The 24,779-nt window shown below is 49.2% G+C and overlaps 2 protein-coding genes across 7 annotated transcripts in view; one reads left to right on the top strand and one right to left on the bottom strand.

Annotated features, from left to right (window-relative positions):
• Positions 1-9,168, top strand: part of MNT (MAX network transcriptional repressor) — a 32,030-nt gene extending 22,862 nt beyond the window's left edge. The window contains exons 5-6 of the mRNA XM_021533068.1: positions 876-1,068; positions 2,581-9,168. Of these exons, the coding sequence (XP_021388743.1) occupies positions 876-1,068; positions 2,581-3,290 (903 nt within the window). The 3' untranslated portion in view covers positions 3,291-9,168. The remainder of the gene's footprint in view (positions 1-875; positions 1,069-2,580) is intronic.
• A 1,523-nt stretch (positions 9,169-10,691) lies between these two features.
• SGSM2 (small G protein signaling modulator 2) overlaps positions 10,692-24,779 on the bottom strand; it is a 37,947-nt gene continuing 23,859 nt past the window's right edge. For 2 of the 6 annotated variants that reach the window (XM_021533061.2, XM_021533062.2), the window contains exons 12-24: positions 23,488-23,622; positions 20,795-20,945; positions 20,196-20,260; positions 19,683-19,828; positions 19,139-19,267; positions 16,473-16,655; positions 15,776-16,147; positions 14,974-15,098; positions 14,453-14,535; positions 13,872-13,981; positions 13,346-13,442; positions 12,443-12,610; positions 10,692-12,148 (exon numbers count right to left, since the gene is read on the bottom strand). In XM_021533061.2, coding sequence (XP_021388736.1) covers positions 12,060-12,148; positions 12,443-12,610; positions 13,346-13,442; positions 13,872-13,981; positions 14,453-14,535; positions 14,974-15,098; positions 15,776-16,147; positions 16,473-16,655; positions 19,139-19,267; positions 19,683-19,828; positions 20,196-20,260; positions 20,795-20,945; positions 23,488-23,622 — 1,853 coding nt within the window. In that variant the 3' untranslated portion in view covers positions 10,692-12,059. The remainder of the gene's footprint in view (positions 12,149-12,442; positions 12,611-13,345; positions 13,443-13,871; positions 13,982-14,452; positions 14,536-14,973; positions 15,099-15,775; positions 16,148-16,472; positions 16,656-19,138; positions 19,268-19,682; positions 19,829-20,195; positions 20,261-20,794; positions 20,946-23,487; positions 23,623-24,779) is intronic. The other 4 variants (XM_021533066.2, XM_021533067.2, XM_021533065.2 and 1 more) reach the window with 3 other exon arrangements.

Below are 24,779 nucleotides of genomic sequence, written 5' to 3'. Positions count from 1 at the left end.
TGTGTTAAGAAGACCAAGAACCTGGTCCTCTGCCAGGTGTGGGGTTTGCTTTTGAGCGCAGTGCTTGCCAGCAGTGAGGGAATAGGAGCATCCGTGTGGGCTCTGTGTGGCTGGTATTTTCAGAAGTGTGTGTGGGATTTAAATTCCCAGTGGTGAAACTTAACTTCAGAAAATGGAGAGTCTGTATGTGGTTTTACAGATTTCACCTAATTTTGTCTCTTATGCATATAGTGTGGCCCTGGGCTAGGGGACCAGGTCTCTGACTGTGCAGTGCTACACTGGTTTGAAAACTCACAGAAGAGGCCTTGGAACAGTTGATCCCCCTTGCAGGGTGTGGTTTGTATTTCCCAGCAGTAGTGCTGGGCAGTGTGGGACACTTCTCTGTATTGTGCTGACTGATGCAGCTGCTCCCCTGACCTTACCAATGGATGTGGTGATTCCCAGCACCAAGGGGGCACAGGAGAGGACAGCATGCACCCTTCCTTCCTGTTGGACCTCAGGATTGCCCCGTGATGCAGGGGGTTGTTGGCTCTACCATCCACCGTCTCCTCTAGGGCAGGAACTCTTAGTGTGGTGTGTGTTGCTCAGAAGCTCATCAGTACTTAGGCTTTTTCTTCTAAGCATTTCCCATTGGGAGCTTACCAGTTTTCCCTCAGAAAGCAGAAAGCCTTCAACAAGAGCAATACTTTATGTGCCAGCTCTTGTCCTCCTCTTTCTGCCCGAATTTGGCAGGTGTCAATATGGCTGAACACATTTTACACCAGCATAATTGACAGTATAAAATAATGAGCTGTGGACATGGGAGTGACCAGATTAGTGTAAGTTATTCTTGTCTTTGCTCTCATAATATTTCTTTTTCTTTTCTCCAACTTCAGACTTTAAAGAGGAAGGAAAAAGAATATGAACACGAGATGGAGCGGCTGGCGAGGGAGAAGATCGCTACCCAGCAGCGGCTGGCAGAACTGAAGAACGAGTTGAGCCAGTGGATGGATGTTTTGGAGATTGACAGAATTATTCGACAGACAGTTCAGCCAGAGGATGACCAGGCATCTACCTCGACAGCATCAGGTACCCATAAGTGTTCTCTTTTTTCATAATCATCTTGGAGGATCACTGACGTAGTCACATGGAGTGATGGGGATCTTCATTTAGCAGCATCTGGGTTTCTTTGCATTCAGAATAAAGTAAAAGGTTTTGGAGTTTTTGGAATGATTGATGTTGTTAACAACACACTGCTGCTCATGTGAAGTAAACTGAAAGTTGTGCATCAGTGTCAGGTAGATACAAAATGCAGGTTTGCACATCTGACCTCATTGTGGAGATAAATCCCTGCTTTCCAAACGTAGGTATTTTCCTGCACAGTTCTGCAGCTCTACTCATTAGGGCATCCTGGTGTAGTTGTGTGGATGTGGGAGGGTGTTCAGCACATATGGAAGAAGGATTTGGTACAGGGAGGATCACCAGAGCATTTGAACAACTTTTAATGAGCCTTCACATTGTGTGAGGAGGATTCACAGTGAAGATGAAATGACACTAATGGATATCTGACATGCGGTTCCAGCGAGAAGTTTCTGTGAGACGGGAGAATGCATTCTTCTCTCCACGCCAGGGATTTGCAGCAGGAAGAGCAGGCAGTCTGGATGCAGAGCTTTCCAGAGACATGGAGGCTGTAGCAGTGCAGGACCATTCACAGCAGTTCTTTAAGCTGGCATTTGCTCTTGGCATGCCAGGCAGATGATATAGCAGGTTCTGGGAAGTGAGAACCTGAGTTTGTTCAGGCTCATCACCTCTGATGGTAGGAGAGGCTCCAGGTGTGGTCTGATGGAAGTTGGAGTAGCAGTGCTTTGTCGTTATAAGTGCCAGCTGTTCCCTCTGCAGTGGCCTCTGCCGAAACGACCGCATCAAGCTCTGCTTCGCAGAGCTGTGAAGGGGAAGTGTCTTCCTGGTCTTCCTGCTGCTTCTGTGTCTCCTAAGATTTTTATTCCTTGCTCCATGGCTGGCGCTAGAACAGGCAGTGCAGGGTGCCAGGCTTGTCTTCTAATCTCAGGGCTAGTATGTTCCTGTTTTGCTTCCTTAGTTCCTGGACTGGACAAGAGTCCATTTTCCAGACCTTTCAGACAAGAGTTTTGCTGCCATGTTTCTTCATGGCAATTTCCTTCCTGCTCTGGGAGCAGAAGGTGTGGTGCCTATCAGTGGAACAACTGGCCAGGAAAAGAAACCCCGTTCCTCTTCCCAGAAGGAGCCCACTTCAGCCCAGACAGCTCAGCCAGGTGTTTTCTGTCAGCCTCTGTTTGTGGTGCTCTCCTTGCCTGCCCAGTGCCACCTCTCAGCCTGTTGGGAGCACCCTGCTCCAGCTGGGTTTTTGGGCTGTCACACTTGCCTGGCCCTGGGTTCTTGGTCCATAGGCAGTGAGGAGAGGGCTGTGCCATGCCGTGCCATGCCACTGTGCCACCAGCCTGTAGCTCAGTGACGTCTCCTGCACGTCTTCTTCTGCTGATGCTGCCTTGTAGGGAGGCTCGTTGGTCCAGTTCACGCTCTGCTTGCGTTTTTATGGGAGTTTCTTCCTTTCGTGTTTTCCAGAGGGTGAAGACAACATGGATATGGAAGATATGGAAGATGACAGGCCAGTGAACTCATTACCAAAACTCACCCAGCGCCAGCACCCAGAGCTGCTGAAAGCCGTCCCCCCCAGTGCTGCCGCCCCGCTCCCCGCGGTCCTGCCCCCACACGTGTCCATCCAGCAGAAGCCCCACGCCCAGCCCTCCCTACAGACGCAAGCACTGGTCCCGCCGCAGGCGATCGTCCCTGCACAGACTCACATCGTGGCGGCCTCGACCGTGCAATCGACTGTTATCGCCCACACCGCCACCACCCACGCCTCGGTCATCCAGACTGTCAACCACGTCATTCAGGGGCCACAGACCAAGCACATTGCTCACATTGCACCTTCCACATCCAGCCCCGTGCAACTCACCACTGCTGCTCAGCCCATCGGCCACATCACTGTGCACCCAGCCACCATCAACCACATGGCTCACCTGGGCCCGCAGCTGCCCATCTACCCCCAGCCCGTGGCCGTCAGCCAGCCCGTGGTGAGCCACATCGCTCACACCATCTCGCACCAGCAAGTGAACGGCACCGCGAGCCTGGGCCAGCCGGCCGTGGTGGCCAAGCCGGCCGTGGGAGCCCAGGTTGTGCACCACCCGCAGCTGGTCGGGCAGACGGTCCTAAACCCCGTGACTATGGTGACCATGCCGTCGTTCCCGGTGAGCACGCTGAAGCTGGCCTAGAGGGGACGGCGAGGTCTTTGTTGGGAACCTTTCCTAAGGAAACTCCGTACATTCCAACACGCCCGGCCCGGCCCGGCTCGGCGGGAGGAGGCGCGGAACCGGGGCCGGGCTGTCCCGTGCCGGGCCCGCCGCCGGGACGGGGCCGCTCCGCCGCGGGGCCGCTCCGCTGAGAAACTTCAAAGACAGTTGTTCATGGTGATTTTTTTTCCTTTTATGTGTAATGAGTGAACTATGGATATGATGTTCTTAAGACTTTAATTTTGCCCTCTTATGTGTTGCTTCTTTGTAGAATAAAAATTGCTGATCTCTTTATTGAGACATTGCGTAGAATGGGAAAAAATCATAGAAGTCTATATTTATATATATGTGTGTATGTGTGTGTATATATATATGTATATACATATATATATAAATATAACATTTGAAGGCCTTTTGTAAGGTTGATTATTTTGCAGGATTATGAGACAAAATTCATTTTTGGAGGAAGAAGCCAGAGTGTCCTCTCTAAACAAGAAACTATAAGATAGATGGTTTGGTGGACCAGAGTACAGTGACAAAAAAACCCCCAACAACAAACCACGAGTCAAACCATGTTTAAGGTATTTTCCATCAATATATTACATTTCAAAAATCATCTAAAATCACTGTGACTTGCTATGGCATTTCAAGGAAATTCTCTGTCCTGTCTAATAAAAGGAAAAAGAATACACAACCAGACTTGATTTGTTGCCATTTTATAAATGACTTGATCTTATAGCTATGTCAAAAAAATACTGGTTTTTATTATTTTAACGATTGACAATGCTTTGTTTGGATGTTTTTGGGGGAATTTGTATTTGGTCTGGCTTGGTTTGCTGATGCAGTAATTGGTTTTGCAGATCTCTGTGCATGGCATGGCCCCGGTCAGGGTCCCTCCTGCCGGTCCAAGCTCCCCCCAGGTTTCTCGGGTTTGTTGTTTGGCAGAGGCACACACTTTGTGCTGGCAGCTTGCAAGGCATTTCTGTGGCCTGGTGAGTGGAACCTGGGACAAGAAGACAGAGAAATGAGGTAGATTTGCTGCATGGGTTAATGTTTGTTAGTTTGTTCTGTCCTGATCATGCTTTGGTGTGGGAGCCAGTGGGTTTGGCGGGGATAAAAGGGGATGTGGTTCCCTTCCAGAGCACAGGCAGTTCAAACAGCTTTGTTCCCTTTGATAGGGAAGCAATCTCTCCTTATGCAGGATAAGGGTTTGCTGCAGGAGATCAGTGTGAGAGCTCGTGTCTGACAGTGAGACGTGCACCAAAGAACCCTCATCCCTCAGGACCCTCCTGTTCCCCCTTCCCGGTGGTTGGGGCAGACCTGTGTGAGGGCAGTGGCAAATCCCAGAGAGCCAGGAGAGGAGGAATGCTGTTTGGCTCTGCTGGTACCTGCCATCCTGCCCGGGAGGCTGCTTAGGACGTGTTGTGCTGCTCGCTGAAGGTTTTGGTCCTTGCACTGTGTGTAGCTACTGCTGTGAATGATCTCCATTCTGTCTTCCTCTCTTTTTAAAGCAAGTATTCCACAGTCCTTACTGCAGGCAAAATGCAGCTGTTCTCCTGGGGCAAGATGGGAGGAGGTCCCACATCTGCCCAGGAGCTTTGGGAGAGGAGATGGGGGTGGCTGAGCACCTCACGGCGCTGTGTCCAGCGTGGGGCCGAGGTCTCCTGCAGGAAAACAGCATCCATCCTCTGCCCAAAAGACCTGTTGGCTCTAGCAGGACTTCAGTGTGAGAACTGGTGCAAGCAGTGTCAGGGATGTAATTGAGAACATCTATCTGCCTGTTCCACACTGTCCCCAGTTAAAACTGGTCTGGAGGCAGGAGAAGTGACTGCAGAGGTCAGGGGTGATTGTGCCTTCTGAGCAGGTGCCACTGGGAATTGTGTGAAGTCTGTTCATAAAGCCCCAGTTACCACTTGTTTTATTTTTCTTTCATACATTCTTGCGTTCAGGAGCTCTTGGCTGTGCTTGCCAGCACAGCTCCTGCAGAGTGGACAAACCTTGAAGGATTTCTTTTCATAGAACCCCATTTAAGCAGATCATTTGTTCTCATTCCAATGCACCATTAACACAGGGAGATTCCCAGAATTGCCAGGACTTTGTTGTCCTCTTCCCTGCAGGTGCTTTCCTAAGGAGGCCATTGTGTGCCAGTATTTGAGAGATAAGGTTGGGTATGCCTCAGTTTCTCCTCATCAGAAACTCAATGCTGAGTACGTGCAGCAGGGTCACTTCTCAGGAGGGGGAGGACGTGTGCTTCTGCCTTCTTTTACTGTTCCAGCTCACAAAATCACAAATTCTCCTCACTGAAGGAGCCAGGTTGAGAACGTGCTCGGTGCAGGAGCGTTGGCTGAGCCCCAGGGAGATGAGCTTTCTGCTCATCTGCTCTGTTCCTGAATGGCCTGTGCTGGATGGACAGGGGTGCTGCTGGCCTCACCTTCTATTCCCTTACGGTATAGAGCAAAGAGTGGCCCTGCCTTGCCCAGTGCTGTATCCTGGCCAGTTTTTCTTTCCCCTTGGAATTGTGCGATGCCGTCTGTCTGATCCCCTTCATGAGTGTTGACCTCCCCATCAGGAACATCTCCCTTGGCCCACCCAGGAGCTGCTCCAGTGTGTGTACCCCTGTTCCCATTTGCCTTTTTCAGGGCTACCAGAAACATTCTTTGGGATTTTTCTTTTTGTTTTTTAAAGTCAGCGAGCTTCACTCTATTCTATGGGAAGAAGAGCAGCCACAGCCCTTCCTTTTGCTCAGAAACTTTGGATTTACACTGATGCTCTTAGAAATCCCGTTCAGTACTGTATGACAAGGGGCACTTTAGGAATGTTTCTCCTCCTTTGAATTATGTTTTCCCTATGGAGAAAGCTATATATAAATACATATGTACACTTGGGGATTCGTAAGATCTAATTTGTCCCCGAAAAAACCAATAAATACGAAGTTTACAAGAAATCTCTTCTGTTGTTGAATAATATTAGTTATTGGTAACCATGCCACAGAAACAATAGAAAATGGGGTTTCTGCATAGTAGTTTGAGAGGGTTTTCTGTCCTGTCACACCTGGCTTGGAGCGTGTTGGTCAGTGGAGATGGTTCTGCTGAGGGGTAGGTGCCCTTGCAGCCCATGCTCCACGTCCTGCTGCCAACAGCCCAATCATGCTCAGGAGCTGGAGCTGTGCTTAGAGCTCAGGAGCACGGCCAGGGGTGTTTGCAGCTGGGCAGATGTGTGGGCACAGAACCCCAGAATGGCCACGGGGAAACCTCGTGCTGGGCTGTGCCTGCCAAGGCACTGCCAGCTGGCCTGCCAGGGAGTGCAGGCAGAGGGCAAAGCACCCACACCGCTACTCTAAAATGACCCTGAAAAGAGCTCTTAACGCTGACACTTTAGATACAGGAATGTATTCCTGACCTCACCAGTAAAAGTTTGCCAGATCTGTGTAGTTTATCTTAGGAAGGGAAGCGATCTGATTTCCCGTTTCTCTCCAGTTGCTTGCGTGGGATCCGAGAGGCAGCGGGTCCCTGTGTGGCACGGGGGGCAGCTGGTGACCACATTTCACATGGGGAAATAAGGGCTGGAGCCAGACCGCTGCCGTCGGGGTTCTTCTGCATGTGTGTGTGTGTGTGTCCATCTGTCTGTCCGTGCTGGGGCTGAGTGTTGGCTGTCGAAGGCCAGAAGGGCTCCAGTGTCCCCACTGGGCCCCTGGCCACGGGCACGGCTGGGTGTTGGTTTCTTGAGCAGAGCTGGACGGAGGGGGTGGCCCTTTGCAGAGGCCTCTGCTCTCGAGGTGCCCACGGCCTGGCCGTGGCCTTCCTCATCCCACTGAGCCGGCTGATGCTGCTGCTGCTGCTGCTGCTGCTGGGCTCCTTGTCTTTTTTTTTTCTTTGCTTTATTTCAAAGTGGCCTTCTGTAACAAAAGAAACAAAAAAAAAAGCCTTTGGGTGGTTTAGGTGGAGGTGAGGTGTCGCTGCTGTGTCGGTGTCGGTGTGGTTGTCCGTGCGCACGCCTGGTAGATTCCTGTAGACATGCAATGCAAGGCTTATTGTGTCTGGTTTTTGTATGTAGCCTGTGTCTCTTTGGACTGGTTTGCATCCTGAGGGTGTTTTTTGCATTTAAAGAAAAAAAAGTCAGAACTGTTCCAGGTTGGTGGGTACAAGGGACTCTGGAGACCTCCCGTGTGCCAGGGGTCAGGAGGAAGGTGTCTTCTGCCCCATGTGATGATGTGGTCAGTGCTTGTTTGGCCCCTTTGCTTTCTGTGATGGGTATCCAGTGTCCCCACGGTGTCAGTGGAGCGAGCAGCCTTGGCCAGATGAACCAGGTGACCTCTGCTTACCTGAGCAGGACTTTGGCTCAGCCTGTCTTGGTGTTCAGGCACTTGCTTAATTAGCTGAGTCAGATAAGTGGCTGCTGCAGAGGGCTCCTGGAGCTGGTGTGGAGGTGGGCAGCTCTGAGCACTCACAGGGGAGGCTCCTCTGAGACTTGGCATGTTTTTTTCTGAATAGTTGTTCATTCCAGTCTTACTTTGATTCTAAAAGCTATGGGGGTGAGGAGAGGAAAACCCTCATACTTATGGCCTATTTTCCATCCCTTGTTATCATTTGGGACAGATTAAAATGGATTATAACACCGTCTTTAGGTTATTTCCTCCCTGAGTGAAACATCAGTTGTTAGAAGCAGATGTTTAGTGTTAAGAAAAATAGGCTGTGGGTAGAATCAGTCATGGCTTCTTTCTGTCCCTGTTATACAGAACTTGATAATCCAAACTTGAACTATTAAAATACCAGCCCAGCACTGGATGGTGCAGTCTTGGCAGAGGTTGTGTTTGGCTGTTCCCAGGCTGCCTCACTCCTTGCCTGAGGCTGCTGAACAGTGAAGGAAGGCCCCACTGGCCACTGTCCCTGCTCTGTCAGGGCTGGGACAGGGCTGTTGTGTGCCAGGATCTGGTGGGAATGGGCGTGGGATGTCATGGTGCTCCTCATCAGGGCGGCACAGCTGGTTCTGCTCTAGCTCTGGATGAGCCCCATGAATTCAGCCCATCCCTTGTGCTGTGAATAGAAATCTGAGTGTGAGGGAGCGCTGGTGCAGGAGTCCCCACCAGGGAAGTGGCCGAACTCCCAGCCCGTGTCTGTTCTGGGGTTTTCCCTGGCTGGCAGGCACGTCCTCCCCGAGGCTGTGCTGCGGTGGCAGGCGCAGGCCCGCGCTGGCCGCGGTGCTGCCCGTGGGGAACGCCCCGGTGCCAACGCCTTACGGATACGCCTTAACAGCCCGAGCCAAAAGTGTGGTGGGGCTCGACAGAGCGACAGACCAGGGACCGACTGTGACCACCCAATGATTTATTGGCTGCTGGTCAGGCCCCAGCCTGGGCATCACCGGGTGAGGAGCCATGGTGGGAGCGGGGACCCCCTGCTCTGTCACTGCATGTGACCCCCCTCCTGCCTAAAGCATTATTTATTTTATCTCGCTGTGCTCCCGCGTTAGGAATGTGTCACTGGAGCTGCTGACTGTGAGCCCAGTCGCTGCCATCGCTGGCCCGGAGCCCCCGTCCCTCCCCTGCACCTCACAGGAGCCCCCGTGTCGCGCTCACCTGGGCAGGTGCAGTCTGTGTTTACAGTGAGGACGTGTCACTGTGTTACCAATTTACTGAAATACTGAATATTGACAAACTAGACTGTAAAGATTTTTATGTGTTTGGATACATCTGCTATGTGAAAAAGCAACTAATTTTGTACATATTGTATTTTTACTATTCAGCTGTACAATACTGGCTCTTCATGCTCCAGAATTTAGGTATCCAACATGAATGATATCCATGTAATAAGCACTTGCCTGAAATAAGTATAAAACTGAAATAAACATGCACTGAAATCAGAAACAGGTTTCTGCATTTGCTTCCCTACGCTTTGCATGCAGATCCCTCACTTTGCGATTTCCCAGTTCCAAGAGCAATGCCCTCCCTCGCTCCGGAGCCACCGCGGCGCTCCAGGCGCGTGTCACGGATCCACGGGGCTGGAGCCCACCCGGACCAGGCACAGAGCGTCCCGAGGGCCGTGTGTGGGGCTGGATCCAGCAGTGCTCTGCAGGGAAAGCAAAGCCTTTGCAGCGACAGCAGTCTGTGAGAGCTCGGGAAACGGTGCCCTGTCCTGTGCCTTCTCCTGCTGAGGAGCCCATCCCGGCCCTGCTGCAGGGCAGAGGGTCCCACCAGCCCCAGCAGAGCAGCATCGTGCCCGGGACCCTCCTGCCCTCCCAGGCAGCCCCTCGGGCTGTCCTGTGCCGTGGCTGGGGCTGTACAGGGCGGGCAGGGATGGGCTGAGCAGCCTGGCCAGACTGCCTCACCTGCAACCCTCTCTCCTGCAGGTGCTGAAGGTGCAGTCCCAGGTTCTCCCGCTCCCTTGTCTCCAGCAGGACGTGGCAGACTGGACGGTCACCCAGCACTGGGCAAGTCAAACCCCACTGTGGTGTTGGGGGCAGCAGGCCAGGGGTGGGGCTGGGGGGGAACACCACGGACGGGTCTAAATAACTGCATTAAAAATTACTGAGACTGTGCAAAGGAAATGGTGGGGGACGTGTGGGAAGGACAGAGGGACAAGAGCCAGCTGTAAGCACCCAGGGCACCCTGCCCACCCCAGTCCTACCATGTAGACAGGTGAACGCAGAGGACACAAGGACACTGGAAGTTTATTTAGGCCAACATGTCCTTGGTTACACTTCATAAAGGGCTGATCCTTATTGATAGGGATAAATACCTGATTAGCAGCTGGAACGAACAGTGGCTGAGGGATGGCTGCACCCACCCCAGCACACAGAGGCCTTTCTTGGGCCTTTTTATGGTGGAATGGGGAAATGTTCTCTAAGTCCCCAGGGACTCATCTCCAGGCAGACCTATTTAGCCTAAAAACCTGGAACACTGCTGCAAAAACTGCCAGTAGCAGCCAAGCAGCCAGGTGAGACTGAGGAGGGACCATCCCTCCTGCAAAAGAGACACAGCTGGAGGAGTTCAAAGGGTTTGAACAAGGACTGGGAGTGATGGAGGAGGATCTCTCCTGGAAGTCCAGCAGCTCAGCTGGATTCAATGCAGCTACAGCACAATCAGGCCTAAAATTTCAGGATGAAACGCTTACTTCTTAACACTTGTCATAAGCCTATTTCTGTTCCTGGGCTGGGCTGACTCAGGCTCAGCCTGTGGGTACATGAAAACTGCCCTTAAAGTAATTTAAGGGACCTTGGGAGTCTACTTAATGGTGACCTATTTATTGCCTTTAGCACTACAGCCCATGCAGCTCATCAGAGAAACATTAATTACATCCTGCCCTGTCCTCCCAGACAGCCTCATCCCTGCTCCATTGCTGGAATCACCTCAGGGGGAGAGAGAAATCGCTCCCAAAGAGCTCCATGGGATGCCTTGATGATAAGTATTTATTCATAAGTTACATTTAAACATAAATAATTGAGCAATAAAGAGAACAGTCCGCTCTCAACAAAAATAAATAATACACAACATTGATAAAATCCATTCAGACAGAATGTTCTAACAAATACAGCAAAGTTCACAGATTTGGTTTGTGTGAAACAGCTGTACAGAACATTCCCAACATACCAAAAGAAAATAGTGCAGTATTATCTGTACATCCATCACTCCCTGGGCTCTGGGAGCTGGAGGTTTTTCTCACTCTTCTCATTCTTTTAAAAAATACTTTTCCAGTTTTCAAGTGAACAGACAGACACACAGGGCCGGGCAGGGGGCTGGGGCACAGACTGTCCTGGGGCACAGGAGGGCTCCACACCCGAGCAGGGGCTGCAGCAGCAATCAGAGCCCCCCAGGAATGCCAGCTCCTTTACCTGGCAGGGGCTGGTCCTGCTCGCAGAGACCAGCACCTGGTTTGTGTCTGCAGGGCAGGGAGGAGGAGGAGTGTGCAGCGAGGGAGCTGGGGAAGGCTGGGCACTGCCATCTGCTCTCCATGGGATGTGACTCCATGGCCCTGCACAGCCCAGGGAGCAGGGTGCTGTCTGTGGGCTGAACCTGCTCACCTGAGCAACACCCAGCAGGGCCTGGCAGCTGGGAGTGGTCACAGGGTCAGTTTGCAAAGCAGAACAAAGGCAGGTCTGTGTGGGCCATGAAGATTGAGCAGTGAGAGTCAGTCAGCCAAGGCCAAACTGCTGTTTCAGCTCATGAGCTCCTCACTGCTCCCATCAACTGTGGCATTTAGGTTAAGGCCACTCTCCCAGCCAGAAACCTTACCAGCTTTAATCACTGCTAAGTACAAACCCGAATGTTTTAGCAACATGAGCTCAGACACATTCTCTTCCATGTTCAAGGCAAAGACAGTGAGGCCAGGACCGTGTTCCTCCAAGGACCCCATCCAATGCTTGCAGCAGTGGGCCCAGCCTTGGCTCCACAGCAGCTTCTGGCAGAGCACACAAGGTGCATCCAGGCTTTACAGGTGCAGCGAGTCAAAATAGAAATGCTGTAGTTTGTCAAATCCCCCCCTTTCAACATCACAAAGATGTAGACAGATGTCTTCTAGAGAGGGAAATAGAGAATGCAAAAAGATTTTTTCTAGAAATACAAAGTCAGTGTAACAAGGACTATCAAACACCAACCTCATCTGGCAAAGGGAAAGTTCAGGTTTTAAAAGTCTGTTACTATCTCCTCACAATTTATTACATTACATGGAAGATGCAATTAAAACACCATTTGGAATTACAGTGCAAGGAATGCTCCATCCAGTGGCTCACAGCGAGGCCCCAGGGACAGCCTGTCCACGGTCACTTGTTCTCAATCAGTGTCTGCACTTTGTAGACAAGGTCTCTGGCTATCCTCAGGATCTCCGCAGCATCGTGGTGCTCAGCCATTTCTAGGAGACACAGACAAACATCTGAACTGTCAGCACCTGCCCAGCACTGATATTCATGTGGCATTAGCAATAATTAATTACTGTAACAAGCAGCAATCCTGGAACATTCCAGGGGGTTGGTTTTGGAGAATTAAAAACAGAAGACGTGGATGAAATCCCTTGTGCTGCAGGACCTGGCACTGAGACTCAGAGCTTAAAATGATCATGGGTTTGTCACAACAAGAACTGCACCAGACAGTCTGAGGAAGGGAGAAGGAGCAAAGTCTCGTTATTTTTTATCAAAATGGCTCTTACCATTAAAAAACTTGATGATATCAGTGAAGTCCATGTTGTTATCACGGATAATCTCTCGATAAACTTCCACAAGTGCTAAGGCAATGAAAAGGACAAAATGTTCTGAAGAGATGTGCTTTGCTGCCCAAATAACTTCCCACACTGTAAATACATCCTCGTACAACAATTCTGAATGGGAATAAACATTACAAGAGCATCTGATTATTCAACTGACCATGTCCCTCCTCTCTCACCTCTGTCTACAGGCCTTACTCAGACTCCTCATTTTCCTCTCCCCCTCCTTCAGCCAACTCCTGCCACTTGTGCACGGAAGGGACAGAACTGGCTTAAAGAACAATTGCCACAGCCTGCAGGTGGGGTGGTGATGAGCCAAGCCCAGGAAGGTACGTGAACCAAGGGACACGTGAGAGCAGCACAGGACTGTCCTACAGGGCTGCGTGACAGGCTGCAGGTCTGAACGTGTGTCCAGGTGTACCTGGCTCTGCAGTGGGGCTGTCAGCACCAACACTCTGCTGGAGTGTGCTTGTGCAAGGACCTGGGATCAGGGGTGCTCCCACACCATACAAGGCACCTCACTCTGAGTACAGCAGCTCTGAGCTGCTCCTTGTTATCACAAGGATGAGACAGGAGGCATCAAAGCTCACAGAAGAGTGGGATCACCTTCTTGAGCAAACAGGCATGTGCATTGGGCAGGAACTTGGCTTCAACCACATCATCAGGAATTTGCAACTCCCCTTTCTAAGCCTGGACTCGTTCCAGTGCAGTTTCATCTCAAAGCTGCATTACCTTTCCTGGCTACAAACTCTTCAGCTGCCACTCAGCATCCTGACAGACCCTCACACCAAAACACAGAGCTGTTACAGTTCTACACAACCCTAAACTACAGGCACAGAACATTATTACCTCTTTTAAAGTCAAGCAGGAACCAGCGATAGCAGAAGTAAAAATGAGTGTAATCTCCATTCTGGTGCATCAATTCAAAAAGTTCTGAGTCCAGAATCTAGAAAGGAAAACAAACATCAGCTGTCAGGATGTGGTCTGAAAGCAGCCACGGTCAGAGGTGCTGGACCCCCACTGTGCTGCTCAGCACAGGAACAGCATTTAGCTGTGTGTGCCAGTGCTGTGACCTGGGTGCCCTGACTCAGAGCTGAGCTGAGGAGTCACAGTTGTTCTTCACCATGACTTTAAAGGGCCAAGGAACAAGGTGAAGATCCTACTGATTTTCAACAGGTGGCAAATGTCCATCTCCACCTCCACCCCTGCTCTCAGGCTGTAACTCTACAAATCCACTTCCAACTCCTCCTGGCCAGCTCTGAAGTCACACCTGAGCCCCACTCCTTGGAGCTCTTACCCTTCCTGTGGCATCAGGCGAGTCCTGAGCCTCTGCCCCAGCCCTGTCTTCAGTCAGACACCCCTGAGCCAGACCCACCTGGATGAGGGACCGCATGTTGGCGAAGTGTGTGTCCATAGCTCCTCCATTGGGGAAGTTCTGGCTCATCCTCTTCATCAAGTGGCTGAAGCAGCTGTAGGCCAGCTGATCTGCAGGGACAAGGCAGACACTCAGTGCTGGCAATTGTGGGACTTCTTGAACCAAAATAACAGAACTGCAGGGCTTGGGAAAAACAGGGGCTTCCCCTTTGCTGTTCTCTGAATCCCAGGATTTAGATGAAAGAGAGGTTGGTTCCTGTCTCTGGACCATTTTTGCTAGTTATGTTTCAAAGAATCCAGCCTGCACTTGACTTTTCAGCATCAGCAACTACCAGAACACAGCAATTTTACTAACTTTGGTAAAATTTAATCTGGAAGTCAATGAGTGCCAGGGCAGCCCCAAGACACTATTGTTAGCCATTTCAACAGCCACAGGTGGAGAAAACACAAATAGGGAGCTGCAGGTTTGCTTTTGCTGGTGACCCAGCCCTGGTTAATGCAGACAGCTCCTTCTGAAACAGCATTTCTAAGGAAAGACCTCACTAAGGATACCAGCATGTCCCAAAGGAAAACCATTCCTACCATTGTCAAGAATAACCATCAAAGGAGCCAGGAGGTCACACATGCCTTGGACATAACCAACTTCTAGGTGCTCCCAGACATAGCTGTGGAAAGAAGAAATCTTTGTATTGAAGGCTGATTCCATACGTGAGATCAAATCCTAAGCTGCTGAAGGTGTGAGTCTCAACCTTCTGACACTCCCCAGAGTATTTCACAGCCCTTTACTCTTTGCTGCCTGGATAAAGTGGCCCTCTGAGCACGGAGCTATCATCCTGATCAGGAGAAACCCAAACCTCAGCATACATTCAGAGAACAGTTCTCTAAAATATGGTCTGTCACTTGAAAAATCTTCTCAAACCTGCATTCCAAACTTGGACCCATGCTCTGACCTGCCATGCTGCCTGTTCCTCTTTCTGGCAAGTTGTTTTAAAGTCTTTAGTGAGAACTCTTATTGACTGTTATTTGCATATTATTATAGTTTATAGATTAGCTTATGGATTATGACAGAAATGTGAAAGTAGTTTGGTTTACAAGCTCATTACCTGCACATGACATTTCGGAGCTTCTCCAGGTTCTCATCAGTAAAATACCAATAATTCCGATCACATCTCTGGACATCTTTATCAATTCTGTGCAAATTTAAGGCAACAGTGTCCAATAACTCTATCTAGAACAGAGAAGTTTTAGTTAGATGTGCCAAGTTTACAGCATTCCCAGGACTCTGTGCAAATTTGCTCTGAGAATCACCAAATGAGAAACAGTACAATTATACTCTGAACAGATGAGGGCATCGAAATACTCAATTACTGTCAAAAATGCCAGGTAAAACACATTTGTTTTCGCTGGGAAATGTGCCAAAACTGTCTTATTTCCAAATGGCTATTTCCAGCTAAACAACTTCAGCAGAGAGAGGCAAAAACTATGCTGCTGTGTGACAGCAAGAGTAACTGATGTGGTGGCATCTTGAATCTAGATTTAGATTGTTTGAATCTAGTTTGACTAGATGGAGGTTTTAGCTTGATTTAAATAACATTAGAACCTTACAAACAGGATATTGTCCATACCCTCAGGCACTGGAAAGTTCTAACTGATAGAAATGTACCACACTGATTGTCTTGCCCTCCTACTTAAAAAAAAAACCCAAATTTTTCTTGCAGCCTTATTTTCAATCTAGCTCAAAATCCAGATGAAAAGATTTGGATGGAAAAATCCTCAGTTATCATCCCACCAGCTGCAGTTCTAGTTTGGGACTCTCTCTCATTAAGTCCTATCTGAAAAAGCACCAGGGTTTGCTAAAAAAGCAATGCAGTTCAGAGAGATGATGGCACTCCAGGTGTGACCTACTGTGTAGGACGCAGCGCAGAGCGAGGCGACGTCCGCCAGGTAATCCACCTGGGAGCTCAGCTGCTCCTCTGGGACCGAGTCCTGGGACTGCAGCTCGGCTGGCTTGGCTCTCTGCACGCGGGTGCCCGCCTCAGTGCTGCCCAGCTCCGCGCTGCCCTCCTCCTCAGCCCCGTCCTCGAAGGAGCCGCCCTGCCCGTCGTCGATGCTGGACAGGATGCCCGAGGCCACCGAGTAGTTCCTGGAGGACGGCAGCCCCGAGTCGGGCGAGTCGAACTCGGCGGCCGCGGGGGCCGGCGCCGCCGTCAGCGCGGGGTCCTCCTGCGCCTTGGGGTCCTGCTCCGCCGAGTCCGCTTCGTCCACAGATATGAACACCTGCGACGGGCAAAACCAAACTGCAAAACCGACAGCAGCCGTCACCTGCCCTGTGCTGGCTCTCACTAAAGGACCTACAAGGAACGGATCTGGAGAGCTGTTCCTCTTGAGAGGGGATCTGCCTTCCTACATGAACCTTAGAGCCCCTTAGGCATGTCCTGCTAAGGAACAGCTGTAGACTGTCCAAAATTCAGACCTGCTCTTCACACTAACATGGAGACACCACAGCTCCAGTCTCTGCCCAGGATTCAGGAGCTGTGCTAACCTCCACCTGTGCCTCCTGGGGCTGCCCATTCCAGATGGTGAGTGGGAAGGGGGTACCTACATCATTGCTGATGGTGGAGTCCCTGTGGATGAGCCGCTGGACGTGGCTGTCAATGCTGCTGCCCGATGAAAACTTGGCCAGCGTGGCTGAATGCGACTCCTTCTCTCGCTGCTTCACAATGACCTCGCAGGCCTTCCACTCAGCCATCACCTTCTGGTACCTGAGAGCAATGTCTGAGTCCACCTGCAGACAGAGACACGTCCTGAGACACTGCCCTCCGTGCCAGGAGCCCCTGACACTGGGAGGAAACAGGAGGGAGAGGTCTAGGGCAGGTGCAGGGTCCCAGACTGAAAGCCCAAGGGTGCCGAGGCCCTCTTGCTGCAGCAGCACATCCCTGTGACTGGAGAGGAGTAGTCAGGTGTTGGGTATTAAACCAGAAAGGATCCATATAAGCAGGTGCATACACTATCAACAGCACTGTGCCACTGTGACAGTGATCCAGGACAGAACAAAAGATGTCATGTGAAACCTCACACAGAAGTCAGACGCAATCTAGGGAGCAAGTGCTGCCTCTACCTGCATCATCCCTAATTCCATCACACCCCCTTCCAACTCCTCTGTTCCACCTCTAATGCAGCCCTTGTGAAGAATTCCAGGTCACAGGTTTATAGACAACAGCCTGTACAGAGTCAGATCCCAGGATAAACTCTGGGATCCCAGCTCCCACAGCCCCGTCCTGTGCATGACCAAATCCATCCGCACTGGGCACCACAGGAATAAATCAAATCTTTGTCACTGGTGGCTTTCTCTTTTGAAAGACAGCCACAGAAACCCCCTTGAGCTATTATGGGACACGTAGCAATTTTACTAGTCTGTCACTTGTCAAGAGCTGAAGAGAAACCACAATTGTGAGCTGGCTCCAGGCTCCGCACTCGGCTGGCTGAGCTGCTACCTGAGCGTTCCTGCTAAGAGCTGCAGGCTGTTTGTCACTTGAGGTAGCTGTCGAGCCATAAATCATAAAATACAACAGTTAGTGGAGGGCTGGAGGACAGCCATCTCTGGGAGTGCAAAAATACCATCACAAGACAAAGACTATAAATCACCTGCAATGACTTCAGTTAAGGAACAATGAGTTTCCTATATGTGCAGGTGTTATGACTCTTTTCATGTCTCTCATTTAACAGACTCCTACATTCAGTGTAAGCTTCAGTCTCCAACAACCTATTCTTTTGAGGAGTCAGCTATTACTTGTGTTTAGTACTGGTGCTGAATAGCTCATTACAAGTCCAGGTAAGTTCGGAGTTAGCAGGGTTACAAACTCAGGGAGAAAAATCTTCTGTAGGAGCCTGTGTTCTGCAGCTCAGATCTTTTCTATCTTGTAACATTTCCATATGTATTTACTGTAATTCCTATCATATGTACTCCACTATTTATCTCTTCTTGCCAAAGGTCTACGTTCTGGCTGTACAAATGCATGTGCCCTTTGGAGATGGGGCTAGCATCCATGAGCCATGGCTTCACATCTCCCACTCTAAAAATGAACCATCTGGGTCCTTTTGTTCATTTCCAGACATACCTTTTATTTTTACACATGGATCATAAATCTGATAGTTCATATACTTGTGGAGATCAGAAACAGCAAAATGCAATCTATGCAAGAAACCTCCAATATCCTTGCCTTTCTTGAAAATCTGAGTTTAAAAAAGAATGGAGCAGTGCTCAGTAGAAAATTCCTGATGTACACACTACAACCATAAAATCTATAATAAACATCTACTGAGGTGACTGGATTCAGGGGGGACAATCTGCACTGTGACCCAGTTTGAACAGTGAAGGGTTCTATTTCTCCATCTGTGTTCAGAACTGGCTTTTAAAGATTATTGTGAGGAAAACAACTCAAATTGCCACAGCAATGTTAGTTTAGTGCCCCATTTGCAAGACACCAATTTGTCCATGGCAAGGCTTGAGGTCAGGCTGCCCTTCTGCTCTGCAGGTGCTCTCAGGGATATAAATTACCCTTTGGCATGTAAAGTAATTGGGAATTAGAAAATGCCAAATGTTTTGATATATAAACCACTCCTTATCAATTTAATCCAGAACAGAATCAGCTACTGCATGAGTGCTACCTCCCTGGTAATAACACTAACTGAAAAGCAGATTAATGTGTTAATTATATTCCAGGCCAAACCTCATTACTGTTCCATCCAGTTCAGCCAATCTTTGGGTGATGTCGCAGAAAAGCAATGTTTTACCAGCACACAGTAACTCCAGAGGGTCCATTTGGGCTGCTCCCAGCTCCAGAAAAAGTCCATGCATGCAGATGCAGCACCGTGGAGAAAAGGTAGTTATTTCAAGGAGCAATCTGAGGTATAATTCAGCTAACACACCATATAAAAGGGGTGAGTAAAATTCCCATCCAAATGTCAATGTCTCCCCATTGTATAAGTGACAAATTTGTGAACACAGGGTGTGCTCAGGGCACGTGCATGCCAGAGAGAGAGCTGAATGCACGTTCTCTGACTTCAAGAAAGAGAGAACTCTCATTTAGTGACATTTAGGCATTAAAACATAGTATCAAAACCCCTCTGCTAGCATGTGTTACTAATGTTTTCAGTTGTGTTTTTCCCTTGGGAATATGACATAGTAATAAAGACCAGTAGTTGCTATTCAGAAAACCAAACCTACTCTGCCAATGTAACTCAGATTCCATGGAAGCTATGGCTTACCTGGTCCATCTCCTTCTTGGCCATGCCAAATTTGTAGTGACCTAGCAAGAATGGCCACACTTCCTTCCGAATCTCATGCTGGACTCCACCATAGTAAACTCTTCTGAGTAATTCCAGTTCCTTGTAGTTCTACAGTAGCCAGGAGAAAGAAGTGTTGAAGGCAACACATCAGTATTTAACTCGGGTACACTCAGAGACACTTCACACTGAGTAAGAGACAGTGAAATACATGCAGGACACTAAATAAATTCTGCAGCTTGACTTCCTTCAGGACCTTAGCTGAAATCCAGCTTAATGTAGGCTGTCATGTCTTCCACAAAAATAGTCTGAATTTGAATAGATCAGTTGCTTTGATAATAATTTATATCTTTGGCATCACCAGAGAAGCAAAGGAGAGAAGGGGCTGTAGGAACTGCCTCTCTCTCTCAAGTTGAGAAGTGGTCACACCCCTTTAGTATTCCTTGGGGCCCGCTGCAGGTGATTTCCTGCCCAGCGAGCAGCGTGTGGAGCCCGTGCAGGGACACCAAGGGGACGTGTCACTGACCTTCTTGTCCTTCTGGTACTTGCTCCAGACCTCCTTGGTGAGGCCGGCGGCGGCGCTGGCGGGTCTGTCGGGGGGCACGATGCTGTGGTTGACCAGCGCCGAGAGGTGCGTGCGCACCGTGGACAGGTGCCGGCAGTGCGCCAGCCCTGCGGGGACAGCGGGGACACTCAGCACCGGCCCGGGCAGCCGGCAGCCCCCGGCACAGCCCTGCCCGGGCCGAGCTCGCCGCACGGCATGGCCATCGGCGACTACAGCACAGCCACAGGTGGAACAGACGGGACGCAGACCGGCAACAGCCACGTCGTGTGTTACGCTGCCACGTAAAACCACATTCTGTCTCCACTGTGCACCGCTCCTCCACTGCCAGCAGCCAAACTCACAAACACTGAGACACTGGCACTGCGCTTACATCCACCCTACCGCCCTGAATTTAGAGTCAGACTTTCTAAGCCAAACATCCCATGTTGTTTAGATAAACATATGGATACCACAGGGGCCACAAGCTTCACTTACATCCATAAAAGGCTCTGGAAATGATCTGCCTCTTCATGCTTTCACACAACATCTTTAGGGGAATTCTGTGGAGAGGCACCAACAGGATAAGAGCAGGTGGTGAAGACAGAGAGCCTCAGGAATTTCATCCTGATCCCTGTATCCTACACACAGCATTTTTTTTCTCTGCACCAAGATTTATTTAGTTAAAGGACACAGTAATAACAAACTCCAATTATTAAAGCATTTCCCCCACCAGCGTTTTGGCCCCAGACACATTTCCCCCTGGCACACACAATCACAACTGCTGCAGGTGCACTGTACAGGTCTGTGTCAAATTGAACTGTTGTCCTTCATTCAGTTGTTAATGACTTGTTAAAGATAACATTCCCAGAGCTGAAGTATTTTATACTACACAAAATAACCAGATTAAATTTTTCTATCAAAATGTGACTTGAGCACAATTTAATAGGTTAGTTTTAATAAACTAAATTTCTTGCTGCCTAACTTAATCTTTCTATATTAGAAACTACTTGAAAATTGTTACTCTTTGTCTTGTGAGTGCTGCAACCACTCAAACCTTCCTGCTTTTACCCGTGGCATGCACACAGCTTGCTCACCGGTCGTGGATGCAGCTGCAGCAGCTGGGAATGTCGTAGGGAGAGCTGCCCATGGAACAGGAGATACAGGAGGAGCCCTGGCTGCAGTGCTCCAGCTGCCACGACAGCAGGTTTGCCCCAAAGCCTTGCATCTCTATCATCTCACTGGTGTCTGTGGAAAAACCAGACAAGACAGAAGGACATCAGCCTCTTCCATTCTCTCCCCCTCCTCCTCCTGTGCATCCTGATGGTTCATGCTTCACTTCTCAACAGGCTCTGAGCCTCGGTTCCAGGAACAGGAGAGCAGCATCCTCAGAACCACTGCTCTGGACCTGCAGCATGCTGTGCAGCGTCCCTTCCCAGGAAGCCAAACCCCTTCACCATTTGCCCCTCTCTTGCCCATGCACATCCCTGTTCATGTTTCAAGAGAACAGAGAAAAGGGTGCTGCAGTAAGAACTAAACTGGTTCTTGTAAGATTATGGAAATGTTTTTTTATGGCCAGAAGTGATAGTCTAGCCCAACCTTGTATTTAATTCAGGCCTCAGAATTTCATTTTGCAGTTCCTGGAATCAGCCATAGAACTGCTGGTCCAGCCAGAGTGAAAGCTGGAACATGAAAGAAATTAAGGCAGATTAAGTCAGTTACTTTCAGAAGATGCTTCTTTCCCCCTCAGAACCAGATCCTAAAATACTTAGCACAGGAGGACAGTTCCAATGTCTACTTTCTACAGGAATATGTGATCCAACTGTACAATGCAGCTTCCTGAGTTATCCTGCTCTACTAAATCTATTTGCCTTTTCAACCAGCTTCAGAAAGGCAACTCAAAAAATCAGCAGCTCCCTTCAGAAAGCTTGGCTTCAGCTCTTCAGTCGTCCCAGCTGGCATTTGAACTCGTGGGGTTTTTGGTTTATAATAAATAACTGGCCTTTCAGCTCACCCATGATTAAAATTAAGGCAAATACAATAATGTATGTCATAAAGTATTCCACTAAATTAACATTTACAAGCAAAATCCAATCCCCTGGGCCGTGCTTTTAAAACAGGTATTTGTTGAGTGGTGGGGAGGGGCAATTCCAAACCATCTCATGCATTTTAAATCAAGGTAGCACAAAGCATTTTAAGAGTGCCTATTAGAAAGTGGGCAGAGGTGAGGGAGGAGTGGAGTAAACCCATTTGTTAACAGAAAAAGCACAGGCTCATGCGGAAGCAGTCATGTGTGTTTCATTTCACAAAACAAAGTGTGATGCAAAAATGCTCTTCACCTTAATTCTTCAGGAAGGAGCTGAACGACCCAGTCTTTATTGCAGCTTCTTATTGGGTTCAAATAAAAACCACTGGATAAACATTTTTAGATCATTAGTTTTTGCCTCCCCTCTGTAGACAGGAAAATTGAGTTTTTCAGTTCTAATTTTTTATTCTGTTTTTTAGAGAAACAAGGAAAGAACCCCACAGAACCTAAAGATTCAGATGAAAGGTACCTGAATTAGTGAAGAATTAGAGTGAACAGCATCTTTTATTTAATTGTAGTGGTGTTATCTGTAACTTCAGCTACATGCAGAAGTCGAGCATGTTGCAAAATGTCAAAGCAGATGGCTGGCAAACCTGCTACAACAGTGTTGTCATTATGGGATGGGGCTGCTGGAGAGACAGCAGCCCAGACAGACTATTCCCAGGCACATCCCTAACTCTACCATCCCCTTCAAGGTTAAATAACCAAAAGCAGACACCTGACAGCCATTCTAGTGGAATAACTTACATGTTCTATCAACTGACTAAAGACTAAATTGTGTTCCTTCTGGTTAACATGTATGTGGCAGTTAAATATCTTCCTTCCCATTTTTGCCCATATCCAGGCACGATCAGTTAGGACACACTGAAACTTCCTAAAACAGAGTCTTTTTTCAAGGGCAACACTGTTTTTGGAACTTCTTTCCATCCATGCATTCCAAGAACTCTTTATTAACTTGGGCTGGGCTTTATCAATTTCTAGGGACTTCTCCCTTGGGGAAAGTGTGTGGGCAGCCTAGAAGAACTCAGGCTCTCCTTGAACACCTGCTCATGCCCTGTCTAACCCAGAACTTCGGCATTGTACAGAGATGCAGGGCAATTATTGTCTCTTGCAGTCAGTCCCACCAGTCCAGGCTATAAGCGAAAGCAAGGACTTCTCAGAATTCAGAGCTAAACTACTGGATGCCAAATGCACACACATTTTGAGAATAGCAACTTAAATAATATGAAGAAATAGATGACAAATTTGTGGAGGGGTGGTGGAGTTCACAGCTGATCCTCTGCAGCCCACCCAGCCTATGGATGCAAGTGGAATGAAAGCACTGACCCCAGACAGGCACTGCATCTCCACACAGCCTCCTCTGCATACTCTGCTACCTCACCTGTGAGCTCACAAAGCTGATACACTCCCTCCTTCTCTCCTGAGAACCTGCTCTAGCCTCCAGCCTTTATGAAGGTGGGGCAGGAAGCCCCACAGGAGAGGAGGCTTGCTGCTCAGCAGCACACACACCAAGGACAGGGAAGATGCTGTTCCCACTCCCCACAGGCTTTGAGCCCATTGCCAGCCTCCCCACAGTCACCTCCATCTCCAGATCCCATGGCGTGAGTGAAATGTCTTTCCCTGTCATAATGCCAACACTGTTGTATGCATCAGTGGAAGGAGCTGCAAGAGAGCTCTGGGACACAGGGGGAGGAGGATAAAAACCTTTCATCCTATTAGGAGCTGTGAGGTTCCGAGAGCAGATCATTGATAGCATTGCGTGTAGCTTATCTTCCTCCTCCTCATCATCGTCAACAGAGGTAGAGCGGCTGGCAGCTAAGTGGTGGTAGTTAATAGTTACTGCTCAAAGAAAATAGTGAAAGAGGAGCATAAGAAGAAAGAACTCAGTGCTGTGGGAAAGCTCAAAAGGACATGGTCAGCAAAGACAATGGACCTGAATCCTGCCCTCTGCTGAGGGCACAAGCTCTTGTAAATGTGTGTGAAAACTGAGTTTCTCACAGAAACAAAGCATGCTCCACCAAACTCAGGCCAGCCTTTGAGTGTGCACAGGCTGTGAGAGCACACGTGGCACACCACAGCCAGGGAGAAAGATCCCAGTTCCAGCCTGCAGCAGCTGAGTATGCTTTTGAGCAAGGCTCCACAGGAATTCCAGGCTCCAGCTAGCTTCTGTCCTTCACTGTGTCCTAGCAGTGCTGTGGCCCCTTCCCTGAAACCTGTGCCAGATGCATCTGGACAGCAAATGTCACTCCCTGTGTGTGTGGCTCTGCAGACAGGCAGAGTTCCTGCCTGGCACAGGACCTGCAGCCCTGCAGCAGGCCGAGGCACGAGGTGCTTTGCTGGAGTGTGCACAGACTTACCTGTGCCAGCCCAGGAGCCCTGACAAAGCACAGCCAGCACTGCAGCCCGGGTCAGGGGGCTGCAGAGGAGACTCCTGCTTTCTCACCCTGCAGCAAGTCCCAGTATGAGCAGTAACTCCAAACCCCCTGTAAACTTTAGGGTCTGATCTTCCCAGGAAGTTCTTGCTTCTTTGCCAAGGGGAATAAAACTGAACACGCTGTTTGAGAACTAGCTCAAATGCCTTCTTGCATGTAAGGAATTTGTATTCACTGATGACATGAGGTGGTTTGGTACTTGGGAATTCATTTTGTTTCCTTGGAAGGTCCTTTATTTATCCATTGTTAAATTTGTGCTTCCAAGCCAGGAAAACTTAGCCCAGGGAGTTCTTGGGGTACTTTTAAGGGTTTATGGTTGAGTTTTTTTCCTAATAACAACATTATGAGCAAGCATTGTGGCCAGTAAAAATATCGTCACTTCAGAAGCAAAACTGCTCTTGGCTAGTCAAGCAATCTTTCTTGCTTCAGTCTCAGTTTGCAAGCCCAGGGGAGTATTTTGAAAACTAGCTCTGTAAAACACAGAGTAAATGTAAGATTCCCCACCTCAACTCCATTTCTACTGGAGTGGAAAAGATAACAAGTCTCACTGCATTAAGGAAATCT

Source organism: Lonchura striata, chromosome 20 (genome assembly GCF_046129695.1).
Source record: "Lonchura striata isolate bLonStr1 chromosome 20, bLonStr1.mat, whole genome shotgun sequence".
Taxonomy (NCBI): domain Eukaryota; kingdom Metazoa; phylum Chordata; class Aves; order Passeriformes; family Estrildidae; genus Lonchura; species Lonchura striata.
This window is presented reverse-complemented; position numbering and strand designations above follow the sequence as displayed.